The 14172-nt window shown below is 47.4% G+C and overlaps 1 protein-coding gene across 1 annotated transcript in view; it reads right to left on the minus strand.

The window, feature by feature from the left end:
* The window catches only part of ACOXL (acyl-CoA oxidase like), a 307274-nt gene that overhangs the window by 210952 nt on the left and 82150 nt on the right, over positions 1 to 14172 (minus strand). The window contains 1 exon segment of the mRNA XM_024743961.1: positions 6029 to 6063. Within this exon segment, the coding sequence (XP_024599729.1) occupies positions 6029 to 6063 (35 nt within the window).

Here is a 14172-nt window from a genome sequence, read left to right on the forward strand (position 1 = left end):
CAAAGGGCACTTCTGGGGGTTACCCAGCCGTCACCACCGTGTGGATTCCACCCGAAAACCTCAAGCCAAACAGTGGGGTATGAACATCAAGGGACAATTTTCCACTCTGAAAAGTGACTTGACTTTACGAAAATAAATTAAAATGCCACGATAATAAATGAAACGCGTGCAGGACTTGCTGCCAAACACGTGGTCGGTCACGGTAGATGCTCTTCCTTGCTTGGTACATCTATACGTTGGGAATATGACTACGTCATTCTCCACTTCCTGGCCCCTCAGCCCCCTATCCGACACCATGTCACACACACACACGCACACGCACACGCACACACACATACACACAGAGGCATGCACGCACTCCTGTATCACACGCATAGGTCTGGAGTAACAGGTGTAGCAGGATTTAGAGGCTGAACCATCATGCCTGGGGCAGGAGTGGGGATGGCTGGGGTGTGCACGTGTTAGTGAGGAGGTGGGGGGTAGGGGTCGGGGCGGGGACTGGTCCTAACTCTGAGCACTGTTCACTGTAGTTCATTGTAACAAGGGAAATTTGATAGCTGAGGCACCAACGCAGATGCACAAAAACAAAACCGGGCATCCTTCGAGCCGTAAACTCCTTTCTTGCCACACAAGAGCTCTGCCCCACAGGTCTGCAGCAGCCTGAGAGGTGCTGCCTGCTAGCAGCGTTATCGTATTTTATAGGCTCCTTCCCCTCCCCCCCACACTCGTGTCCCTTAAAGCCACCGAGTCTGTCCCTCTTCGTAGGTGAGTCCATCCTCCCAATACTGGCCTCTTGGAGCCACATCTGCCTCTTCGCTCCCCTTCATCTCACCCCCACCTACTGAAGGAGTCTGCTGGGCTTTCTCCACCACCTCACTTGGCCCCAGCCCTGCTGTTATAATTCTGGAAACAGACCTGGTGATTAGAACCAAAAGTCCCGAACTGTGTTTCCAAAAACATCCCTATCCACACAAGAAAGACCCAGGAAAACCTCAATCCTGGCATCTGGGCTCTGGGCAAATGTGACAAGGGAATTGGAAACCATTTCTCAATAGCAACCGTGAGCTTTTTTTTTTTTTTTTTTTGCGGTACGCGAGCCTCTCACTGCTGTGGCCTCTCCCGTTGCGGAGCACAGGCTCCGGACGCGCAGGCTCAGCGGCCATGGCTCACGGGCCCAGCCGCTCCACGGCATGTGGGATCTTCCTGGACCAGGGCACGAACCCGTGTCCCCTGCATCGGCAGGCGGACTCTCAACCACTGCACCACCGAGGAAGCCCAGCCGTGAGCTTTTGAAGTGACCAAGAACTATATAGACACAGATACAACCCCATTTAAAAAGTAATCAACAGGAAAATAGTACAGCAGCTCCTCAAAAGTCTACAAATAAAATTACCATGTGATCCATCAATTCCACCCAAAAGAATTGAAGGCAAAGTCTCAAAGAGATATTTGTACGCCCGTGTTCACAGCAGCATTATTAACAATAACCAAAAGACAGAAACAACCCAAATGTCCATCGACAGGTGAATGGATAAAGAAAAAGTTATGTATGGAATGGAACAGTACACAGCCTTTAAAAAGGAAAGGAATTCTGACACATGCTACATGAATGAACCCTGAGGACATTCTGCTAAGTGAAATAAGCCAGCCACAGAAGGACAAATATCATATGATTCCACTTCTATGAGGTTCCTCGAGTCATCAAATTCAGAGACAGAAAGTAGAATGGTGGTTGCCGGGGGCTTGGGACAGTGGTGTCAGTGTTCAGCGGGTGCAGACTTTCAGTCTGGGAGGATGAAAAAGTTCTGGAGATGGATGGTGATGATGTCTCCACAGCAATGTGAATGTGCTTAGTGCCACGGAGCTGTACACCCCGAATCCTTTTTAAGGGTTAAAATGGTAAACTTTATTTTTTAGATCACTTTTTATCTAAAAAAAATGACACAAATGAACTCATTTTCAAAACAGAAATAGACTCACAAACATAGAAAACAAACTTATGGTTACCAAAAGGAGGGAGGGGGGACATGAATTAGGAGTTTGGGATTAACATATACACACTACAATATATAAAACAGGAAAAGAAGGTCCTACTGTGTAGCACAGGGAACTATACTCAATATCTTGTAATAACCTATAACGGAAAAGAACCTGAAAATAAATATATATGTATCAATATAACTGAGTCAATTTGCTGTACACTTGAAACTAACACAACATTGTAAATTAAGTATATGCCAACAAATAAATAAATAAATAATATGGTAAATTTCTGTCAGGTATAATTTACCAAAAAAAAAGCAATCGACAAAAGGATGGAAGTTTCAATTAATCTAAATAAGCTAGTAGGATTTTTAAAGAGGGGACACAACCAGAAACCCACCCCCTTCATCTTCCTCCTCCTATGTGAGGACAGAGGTGTGTGACAGGGCCAGGCAGCAGGAGGGACAGAAGAGGCACCACCAGGCAACACGGTGACCTGTAGGTGTCTGAGAGGAAAGGCCGATTCCTCCTGTGCCCGCTGACCCCGGAGACAGGACAAAGGCCATGGGGCAAGGGGCAGGTGATGTGGCCCTGACCTGCAAGTGTCTCCTCAGTGACACCGTATCAAGTGTCACCCATTCCTGCAGACTGGAGGATTCCTCCTCACCACAGTTGATGGCTGCTGTTGCACTTCCTGGAATATTTAACTCAGAATCCCCTCTGTTTCAGAAATAATTTTTGCAAAACACAACCTCTGGGGACTTCCCTGGCGGTCCAGTGGTTAAGACTTCACCTTCCAATGCAGGGGGTATAGGCTCGATCCCTGGTTGGGGAGCCAAGGTCCCACATGCCTTGGGGCCAAAAAACCAAAAACATAAAACAGAAGCAATATTGCAACTAAGTAAATAAAGATTTTAACAAATGGTCCACATCAAAAAAAAAAAAATCTTAAAAAAAAAAACACAACCTCTGATAAGGCCTCCATTATTTTAAGATGTTGGTACCTGGACAGGTCAAACGCTCCTCACAACCTCTCCCCACCTTGGCTTGCGTCCATTGGATGTGGAAATTGGACATTTACACTTTGTTCGAGGCCCAGCCAAGCCAAAAAAGAAAAACAAAGTCTCCGGGTCACCCCTGAGTTACAGCAATCACTTTCTCATCATTCTCTCCACTCCTAAAGACTTCAGGCTCCTGGCAGGGGCACATGGATGCTGTGAGCAGTCTCTTGTGAATATGGGCTTCGCTGGGCCACCGCTCACTCCGGGGGCCCCCGCCCCTGAGGCATATGGTGAAGGCACTGGACACTGGCAAAGGAAGCTCAGTAGATACCTTCGCTTTCCTCCTCCCCCATCTCACTACTTCCCTTTGTAACTTATTTAGATTTGTCTTCGCTTTTTGCTGCATTTATGCAAATATACATGACTCCCTGCTCTGAACCTGATGGCCCAGAGCTAAGACAGGAGACAGGACAGCCTGGAGGCAAACTTCCCTGGAAACACAGCCCAGGGGCAGCTCCCTTTGCCAGGACATCCCCGTGAGAGCACAGCAGTGGCCTGGCCAGGAGGAGTGCGGGGTTAGGCTCCTTGGATGGAACATGGACCCAGAAGGCAAATGCTCCCGTAGACAGACAACTGCTAGCCTTTCTGCTTGCCTGCCATCCAGCCTGGGCAGGGCCTTTGTTTTGAGGAGTGGGTTCTAAGTTTAGGGTTGCGACTGAACTCCTAGGGCTACAGAAGGAAGGCTGAGGCAGCCAGGATCCACCCCACCCCTCCACAGCCTCCCCATACGCTGCCTCTCCTCCAAATACATGTCAAATAGTCATTGAAGGGCTATGTGTTCTCAGGGACCTGTATTCTCAGCCTGCCCAGGCATCTCCCTGAGCCAACTGGACCTGCGTCCCACTCTCACACTTCGGTGGAATGAGGATGGTTTTAGGGCCGCTGCCTCTAAGAAGCCTCCTTTGATTGGTTGACCCCCTCCTATGAGAACTGCATCTGTCCTGTCTTCTTCAGACATACCCCTTGTGTACCCCCAACTAGTGAGTGCCTTGCAGCAAGGACAGTCTTAAATTTCTTTCCACAAGTGCTCTAAATAAATACTCCAACATTCAGCTGGGCTCCATGGCAGAGCGCATTTCCAAATACGGCCAAACAGAGCTCTGCCACCTCTCGTGTTCTTGTTACAACGTGACTGACACTCCCTCGGCCGAGGGGGGTGTCTCTACTCCCTCCCTCTGAACACAAGTGGGGGCTTGTGACTGTGCCAACCAATAGAACAAGATGGAAGTGATGCTCTGTGAGGCTGGGCCACAGAACGGAGACAGCTTCCACGTGGTTCTCTCTTTCGAGGACACTCACTCTGAGAAAGCCAACCACCATGCGGTGAGGAAGCTCAAAACAGCCCATGCGGAGAGGAACAGAGACTGCCCCCCCAGCCACAAGCCAGCCTCACCCACCGGACACAAGAGCAAGTGAGCCTTCAGATGACTCGCCCCCCAGCCCTTGAGTCCCCCAGCACAGGCTCCAGACCCTGTGAAGCAGAGACAAGCCATCTTCACGGCCCTTTCCAGACCCCTGACCCACACACTGCACGAGCATGATAAATGGTCTTCCAGTGACAGTAGGCAGATAGGAATTGGGGCAGAATACATAAATGTGGCCACAGGATGAGCAGCTCCAAAGCTCTGCCCTCTCTAAAATCGACGTTCGTTTACCACCCGAACATCCGTCTTTCCCTTGATCACAACAGAGCTCCTGTCCTTAGTTCCAGTAGGGCCATGGCTCAGGGTGCCTACCTTGCTACTCAGCCTCGTAAACCTCTATCTACCAGCCACATTTCCTCAGTGCGGGTGCTCTGGGGAAAGAGGAACAAAGGGGAATGTTGTTTACAATCCAAGTGAAGTGCTTTCTTCGTGGTGCACCCACCACCTCCATGGGGATGTGATAGGGAAGAACAAATCTGACCCCATACTGAGTCTGTTTCTTTTACTTTAACCTTTTTGTACTCTATTGCTCTTGCTACAAGTTAATCACTAAAAGAATGTTGCCTATAGCCTGGAATATACAGGGTAGCCCATTGTCAAGGCTCTGACCTTTAAAGGTATAACACTTTCCCATTCATAGAGATAAAAAGTTGCAGAACAGAGAATAACATTTGTCTTGTTGGAGGTTTATAGGAACATTGTGCCCTGACCAACAGGACAGCTGCAAGAACAAAGGATTCCAGCATCAAGAAGGCTGCAACAACCAGCCACACCCCCTCCGCTTTTAGTATAAAAGAAGCCTGAATGGATCTTTGGGACACTAGTCCATCTTCACAGTCTGCTGGCTTTCTGAATAAAGTCACTAAGCCAATCCTTCGTGTGGCTTTCTGGCCTCATTTCTCATGCATGGCATCCCTGTTTCTACTTCTCACCCTTGGACCGAGTCCACTCCCAGAAATCACGTCGGGTCCCTGCCCTAGAGCATTACATTTTTGACTTTAAAAGAAATGGGCAGGGCTCCCCTGTTGGCGCAGTGGTTAAGAATCCACCTGCCAATGCAGGGGACACGGGTTTGAGTTCTGGCCTGGGAAGATCCCACATGCCGCAGGGCAACTAAGCCCGTGCGCCACAACTACTGAGCCTGTGTGCCACAACTACTGAAGCCCACGCACCTAGAGCCCGTGCTCCACAACAAGAGAAGCCACCGCGATGAGGAGCCCACGCACCGCAATGAAGAGTAGCCCCCGCTCGCCGCAACTAGAGAAAGCCCACGCGCAGCAATGAAGACCCAACGCAGCCAAAAATAAATAAATTAAACAGATAAATTTAAAAAAAAAGAAATGGGTTATCTACCACAACTTTTACGTAAAAATCTTATTCCTCCAAAGAGTGATTAACTCTCACCAATCAAGCGACTAGAACAATTTCATCTAATTGCTATCACACTGACATCACAGATAGAGCAGCCACCAAAATTAAGCTCAAAAACTTGTAGACTTGAGAAACCAAAATCTATAAATCAGTAAGGATACTCCTTAAAAGAAAAAAATGTAACTTTACCTGTGGCTATAGCGAATGGCTATCGTCAACCCAAGCTGCAATTAAAAAGAGAGAGGAATACATATTAAATAATATCAAGCATACGCTGAATTCACAAGAAAACTGATTTAACGTGCCAATTTTTTTTAAACATTTCTTAAAACACCTTCCTGCTAATGCTTCCTAAATAACACTTTTTTTTTAAATAACATGTTTTAATGATCGATCTTTAGTTTCAACTTAACTCTTAAAAGGATAATGGTATTTTGAAAGGGTCTTAAACAGGGCACAGTATTCCATCATGGATTAGACAGAAGGTGTCTCTCATCAGGAAAGACTTCCAAAAGGCTCTTTTTTGCCTTTTTAAAAATGCTTTAATTTTTATTTTTTATTGAGGTGTAACTGACAAATGAAAGGGTATCTATTTAAAGTGATGACATATACACATACATTGCAAAATGGTTAACACACATTAGCACATTAATTAACACATTCATCGCCTCACAGAGTTACCTTTTATTTCTTTTTTTGGTGAGAACACTTAAGATCTGCTCTCTTAGCCACTTTCAACTATGCAACACAGCATTGTTAACTACAGTCACCATGCTGTACATTAGACCCTCAGAACTTATTCTTCTTAGCCCTGGAAGTTTTTACCCTTTGACCAACATCTCCCCACTTACCCCCACCCTGCAGCCCCTGGCAACCACCATTCTACTCTTTCCATGAGCAAAACAGGGCTCTTTCAGCTCTGAGACAAAGCCGTGAAAAGATGGGACTGCAGAGCAGATCTGATTCTGAGGTTTGCATTAGGAGAGCATGGCCACGCCCAGGTCCTGGGAGCGACCCTCTCACTACCTCCACCCCAGGGGGACTGACCACTTGGGCCAGAGCCTCCCTGAGGGGATCAGCACAGACTTCACCCTGATCCTGTCAGCTCAAGGCCAGCAAGGCAGCTCCGAGGACTGCAAGGAAATCGCACCTGTGATATACACGTGACATCAAGAGAAAGTGTACACGACTGCCGGGCACGGCCACGAGCAGAGCCCGAGGTGACACTGCAATTTCCTCCTTACCCTGTAGGGGTGTCAGGGAAACCTCTCAAGGACAACTAGAGGTCGGACCATATGGCCTGGGCCTCGGCTGGTTAACTCAAGGCCAGTGGTGGATTACATGACAGCCACGTCCAACTGCTAACCATATAGGTGTCAGCAAGTGATTTAACCTCTTAGAGCCTCAGTGTTCACAACTGTAAAATGGGCAAAGTAATTATGTTCTCACCAGATTAACATAAGGATGAAACAATTTTTCTATCTATGTGTTTGTATCTGTGTGTATGCCCACGTGTGTGCATACTGCCTGATGGATAGGAAAAAAACTCTATAAATAATCACTACCACTATTTATAGGCAACACCCCTCTATGAAAACGTCACACTCCAAAATTTAATTTTTAATTGTTTTTAATTTTTGCAACTTTGCAAGTATTTCATCATGTAAAACACAGTGATCAGCCCTAATCATGCCTATGTAAGTCTCACTAACCCACTTGTGGCTGAATTGTGGCATGACTAGTTTAAGAATCTCAACTGCAGTTAAAAACCGAAGCATCATCTATAATAGCATTTCTGGGCCAAAAGTCCACCTGAGTAGCACCTTAACACCCCCAAACACGTCACTGCCCATTCCCTTGATGTCAGCTCCCATAGAAGTGGGGGTGGGGAGGTGACTTTTGTGGCACCCTCCTGGGTGCTGCAAGATAACAGGAGGGTCCCTGGGGTAGTGGGAGGGTCGATGGCGTAAGCAAGAGACAAGGGGAGGAAGAGTTAGGAGAAATCTTTGTGATAAGAAAGCCCAATTCTTCTAACCAGCTCAGGATACTGCAGAATCCCCCAGCTAATGTGGGAATAGCTCCAGAATCATTCGGCTGGGTGTCACCACCGCATGCACCTGAAGTATGGAATCAGCGATGGTGAGATGAGGCTTCATTTTACCGAAAGCATACCTAAAAGTGAAGGCATGAAGTAGATAACAGGTTGATTTCGTATCCCCCTTGCCTGAATGCATTCAATTATCTATTTCAGCTCAGCCAGGAGTACATTTTCTCTGAGCCTTCAGCAAACAGAAGAGGAAGATGCCTCAGGGACCATCAAGAATTTAAAGAAAAAGGAGGAAATTATTGGGGGAATGAAACAAAAGTAGAAACTGCAGCCTAAAAAGGTCAGAATGAGCAACTTACCAATTTCACAGGCTAGGTAACTTCACATTTCCTGGGGTTAAAAAGTTCTGGCTTACAGTTAGGCTAATTATAAGATAATTTTACTGCCTGAATATTTTGATAAGCTTTGGAGTACTGTTTAACTGGTGCCTTTCCACAGTTGAAAGATAAGCCCTTGCTGGAGTAGGGAGAGGAAATGGGTCTGGGGAAGGACAAGAATAAGAAAAAAAAGCAGAAAAAGTTGTTACATGACAGCTGTGCTGGTTAAAAGGGGCTGGGAGATAAATCCTTCACAGAAGCAAATTTGAATTAAGCATTTTTATTAGTCTTTTATTGGCTTCTGAATCAAATATGTTTTACAGTCATTTTTAAAAGGACACCTTTGTTAAGGAAGAGAGTGTGAACCTTGGGATGGTACAGACCAGCCACAGAATCCCGCAGGTCTCCAGAGATGCGCTAGGGAACAGGATGATTGGCACCTGTACAAAACCCCAGAGCTACGTGGGAGCCCACTGATGGGACAGATGGGAACAGGTCATTGTACAGTCCTTCTGGAAACCTGGCTTCAATGCCACATAGAATGCACTGGATCTGATCAGGCAGCCCTGAGAAGGTAATGGAACAGCGTAGAAAGCTATTGCGGGCCTCGCCATGAAACCCCACATTGGAACAGGCAAACGAGGCCAGTGAGCTGTGTGGGGAGCCTCCTTATGGTTCCTCCTCCTGCATCCTACCTATTATCTGACCCTAGAGAAGGCAGGGGAGGCAGAGACTTCTCTGAGGTTTCTGCCCCATAGCAAATGCCGCATCAAGGTAACTGGGCCAACTGCTGAGAGATGGGCCAGAGATGCTTTTCTCCCTCGGCCCCAGGGACGTGCATCAGCCAGCCAGGCCTCTGTGGGCGCTCACCCTGCGAAGAGGCATCAGCATCTCAGAAATTCTTCGAGCAAGTCTCACCACTGCCTGTGTGTGCACACATTCACACCCAACTCACTCGTGTGTGTGTGCACATAGGCCCACACGTGCACGCTTACAGAGGCGCATCCACACCTATGTATGCATGCACAGGTACGTGTGCATTCCTATTCGTGCATGCACGTGCACATATAAGCATGTGTTCCTGGGCGCACACGTGCACGCACATGCTTATACAATACTCACATGCACCAGCACGTGTGCACATATACATACAGATACACATTCCTACAGCCATGTGTATATGCATTCACCCATGTGCATTGAGACACTTTGGCATTTGAAGAGGCCCACAGAGCCTCTGAGACAAAGGGGGGCCTCAGACAATTGACCCTTTTGTTGCTGGTCTCAGCAGGGGCCCTGGGGAGAGAGAGGAGGGAGGCCCGGGGGTTGGCCCCCTGACCCCGGCCCAGCCCGGGCTGAGGCCCAGGGACACCGAGGTCAGCGGAGTTTTGTGCAGCCACCCTCCATCGAGAACACCCCCTCGGGACATACTGTAAGTATTGCCAGAGGGCACTTAACAAACTCCCTTCTTTCCCACAATTTGTTAATAACAAAATTCAATCACCTTTTAATGGCCAGGAAAGAGTAATTTAACGTTTTTTTTTTTTTTTCAAAATCTCCACCAATTACAAAAAACCTTTTTCCTGCTGCTTCGGCCTGAAAATGCTCCTTTTTTTGGAACAGCTGACCGAGGCAGCTGTTTCGTATCAAGTCTAGGGGTTTTCTATATGACCCAGGGAGCTCAGACAACTGGCAGGCCTTCCTGCATTAAAGGGTAATCTGAGAATAATTTGCCATAAAACACCCAGAAGTGGGCCAGCTGTAGCCGGATACACCCTATAAAGCACCACGTGGACTGTGCAGACCTTGTAAAATAATCATAATTTTAGAAAACACATTTTTAAAATCCATCTTTTGAAAAAACTTGAAAGAAGTGGCTGGCACTGTCTTAGAAGGCAGTAGGGAACGTCCTTACAGGTGCACCGACTGTCACCAAGCGCCTCTTCCCTGAGGCCCGCTGGCCCAAGGGTCCCTGTGTGGCTGGGAATCTGCTGCGCTTCGTGTTTACAATGTGCTGTCAAACACACAAGGCTGCCAGCGGCAGGTGAGGAGGAAAAGTCCAGTAAGTGCCAGCCTCCAAGTCATCCAGCTGGTGACTGGTGCTCCAAGTGTGAGTCCAGAACTTTCTAGACCAGGCGTGCTTTGCTGGCCGGGGCTGTGACCAGAAGCCATGCCCCTTCACGTGGTCAGCCACCAACCAGCCACAGCCCTGGCACCAGTGCTCCCCGTTCCTCAAAAAAAAATGCTGGACGTCAGGGGTTTTATTATGAAAACTCCCATGTTTGAAACTGATTTGACTATTTTTCAAGAACTACGAGAGCCAAACAAAACACGTCAGTGGAATCTGGCCCAGGGGCCGCGGGTCTGCAACCTCGCTTTACACCTTTCCGTGCTGCCAAGGCTCTGCTCGGGTTCTCCAAGCTTCCAATCTTGAATTAATGAGTTTGTGACAAATTTGGGGAAAGCCTTCCTGTTAGGCGTGACTCTTCCCTCCCTTTCCTATACTTTGGTGGTGATTTTTTATAGTTTTTTTTTTTTTTTAATTTCAAGGGTCCAAAGATTTATAACATCACAAAATAAACTCACAGAGAAAGGTTGTTGTTTATTTTCCTCCTGTATTTTTTAAATGATTTCCTCCCCTTTTCTGGGAAAATATGGGAAAGGAGCGTGAAGGGGAGAAGAAGGGCCATGGCGTGGACAGAATCCCACACAAACAGAGCCACGGTGTGCTGGTCCAAGGATGGGAGGCAGGGGGAAAGTGATCCACCGAACACATCCTGTTAACCGCTTCTCTGGCTCTCCTTCCAACACTGTTCTCTCCTCCTAATAGCCAGGGGCCCCGTGCTCCCACAAGCAGCACCTTCCAGAGCTGGTCTTCCTGCAGGTAACACCCCAGACTTCCTGCCCCTCCGTGCGTGACTCTGAAACCCTGACACACACGCCACAACCCACTAGTCCTCAGCAGTGGACGTCTGTCTAGGGCTGTCTTAGGCACTCGCTACTTCCTCTGAAAAATTAACTATGCTGGACCAGCCAATGCTTATGGTCAGTTGCAATGAGCTTTGTGGTCCAGTCTCCCACTTCTTCTTGCCTGTTTCCTCACGTGACCTATTTCATAGGGTTGTTTTAGGCAGATTAACTTAGACTTCTGGGATGAGGCCCTGACCCAGACCTACTGAATCGGAAACTCTGGTGGGGGAGTGGAGTGCGGGGCAGGTAGCCAGTCCTCCGGGAGTCAAGTTTAGGAAGCACTGAAAGAGATGATGTATGGAAAGAACTTAGCAAAAGGCTTGGCACAGGTGAATTCTTAGTAACTGTGACGACAACGATGATGATGATGTTACAGTTCATAATAAAACTATTTTCATTTTATGTCCTCTTAATGTCATATGAATGTCCCACACTCAACTTCAGGGATTATCACCGCTGTGAGCTCAGCCAGCTAGTAGGCCTTGGGGTGGTGTCTGGGGAGATGAGGCTCACAGGTGATTACCCACTCAGCAGGGAGAGGTGTCCCCACCCGGCTGAGATCCACTGTGTGCTGTCCACAAACGAGTACAGGGCCGGCTTCCTGGAGGCCAAGGGCAAGTCTCAGCAGGCTGCAGACCTGCCCTCCCCGCACTACGCTTCTCTCTCTCATTCCCATCAAAAGAGGGAGGAGGGCTTCCCTGGTGGCGCAGTGGTTGAGAGTCCGCCTGCCGATGCAGGGGACGCGGGTTCGTGTCCCGGTCCGGGAAGATCCCACATGCCGCGGAGCAGCTGGGCCCGTGAGCCATGGCCGCTGAGCCTGCGCGTCCGGAGCCTGTGCTCCGCAACGGGAGAGGCCACAGCAGTGAGAGGCCCGCGTATCGCAAAAAAAAAAAAAAAAAAAGAGGGAGGAGACGGCAAGAAAGGCAGGAGGAAGAAACAACAACAACATATTTCTCATTATTGAGTTTATTTCGTGATGTTATCCTTCCTTGGCCCTTAAAATTAATTTAAAAAAAAAAAAACTGAAAAAGCTAAAGAAAAAGTCACACTTAAGTTTAGGAAAAGAAGGGCATGTGCATAAGGTAAACTCTTTCCAGATTTGTCAGAAACCTAGTAATTCAAATCTGAAACTTTCAGAACCTGATGTAAAACTTGCTAAATCAATGGAAATTAACATTGAACAAACACTGAAACCTAGGCGGTGGTTGTTTAACCAACCTAAGAAAACAAGTTGTTTTCAAGTTGCTAAGCCCCGAGTAACTGAAAAGGTAAGACCGGTGATGCTGCTGTCCCTCCCCGCCGTTCCTGGGAACCTGAGCCAGGCACCATCTTTTTGGAGTAAAAGTTAAACAGCTCTGCTTGGAAAGCTTGGAGATGAGTGTTCACAAGGACTTGCTTTGTCCCCCAATTCACACAAATTAAAAACATCTGTGAGTCTTGAGTTGCTGCCCGTTCCCCCCACCCCCAGCAACAGCACCTGGGCCCCCTTTTGCCAGGCATCTTCCAGGGACCAAGCCCCATGAGCCATGGGTCAAGGGACCACCCCCTGCCCTGCTCTCAACCCCGGTACCATCCTCTGCAGAGAAACAGCAGTAACTGCAGCCCCTCCCCAGGAGACCGGGGGCTGGACACCCTCAGGGCCCAGCAGTGGTGAGGACTCCTGGAGGCCAGCTATCATCCTTGTCATTGTCATTCAGTGGCCGTGGTCTGTCCACCTGTGTCACAGCAGAGTGAACTCATGGGCGTACATCAGGTCCCGGTTACTCATCTTTGTGTGGCCGGTACCCAGAGCTGGATAAACAGGGCTGCCAGAGAGCTTCATGAACCACTGAATTCACTCCAGGGAGAATTCAGCTTGTATTCACTGAATTCACTTACAGCTTGTGAGTGTCAGAGGAGCTGACCGTATTTTTTTAAGTTTTAGGTTTCCAATAAAATAACGGTAGATTTTGGTTTCTTGGCTTCTCTTGATATGAATGGTTGGGTATTCGATAATATGAAGAAACCACACACTCTTTTCGCAGAAAACCTAATTTGCACCGGCGTGATGATGGACATGGATTCTGTGTGCAGCCTACATCACAGAACAACTAACCCAGAAAACTCTGGAACTTTCAGTGGCAAATACTACTTAAGTGAAAGCCTGATTGTAAGTCAGAGTCGGCCGGGGGAGAAGGAAGAGGCTGAAGAGAAGAAAAGGAAATGTATGCGGACTGAAGGGGACAAATGGGTGAGACCCTCACATGCAGTCAATAACAAGAGTATTTTAGGGCATTTCTGAGGTGGATTTTGGCCTGTTAAATACAAGAAAATGAAAGGCCGTTCATAGCCTGTCACTGCAGCTTAGCGACCCCAAAACCGCTCGTTGACCCACTCTGACCCCCAGATCCTCATCAGAGTCAAGAGTAAAACACCCAGGAAAGGAAATGCCTTTTTAACGTAAGACACAAGAATACTTTTAAAGAACCTGTTTCAAAGAAAGAATAACAGTTTTCTTCCTTCTAGCTCTTACCTACTTTCTCCTCTAATCAAATTCCTACCAGAAGGAAATTCACAAAAACGTAAACAGACAAACAAAAATCCTTCCTCCCAGGTATATGGGACATGGGCTAAAATGAGGCCTTCCAGAAAACATGACAGCAGCTGTTAAAAAGAGCACAGTAAAAAGAATTTTAAAAATAATTTTAGAAAGAGTGCAATATATCCACTGTTGAAAAAGAGACAGTATCTTTTCAAGTAAACTCTTAATTATGAGATAATTGTATTAATAGATTCACATGCAGGTATCTAAAATTATATAGAGGAATAATGGAGAGACGCCCCATGTATCCTTTGCCCAGTTTCCTCTAAGATGTCATCCCCAGTGACATCTTGCAAAATTATCATGCAGTATCAGTGAGGGTACTGACATCAATACAGTCCAGCTACAGAACGTTTCT

The sequence above is a fragment of the Neophocaena asiaeorientalis genome, unplaced genomic scaffold, assembly GCF_003031525.2.
Source record: "Neophocaena asiaeorientalis asiaeorientalis breed wild unplaced genomic scaffold, Neophocaena_asiaeorientalis_V1.1 scaffold114, whole genome shotgun sequence".
Taxonomy (NCBI): Eukaryota; Metazoa; Chordata; class Mammalia; order Artiodactyla; family Phocoenidae; genus Neophocaena; species Neophocaena asiaeorientalis.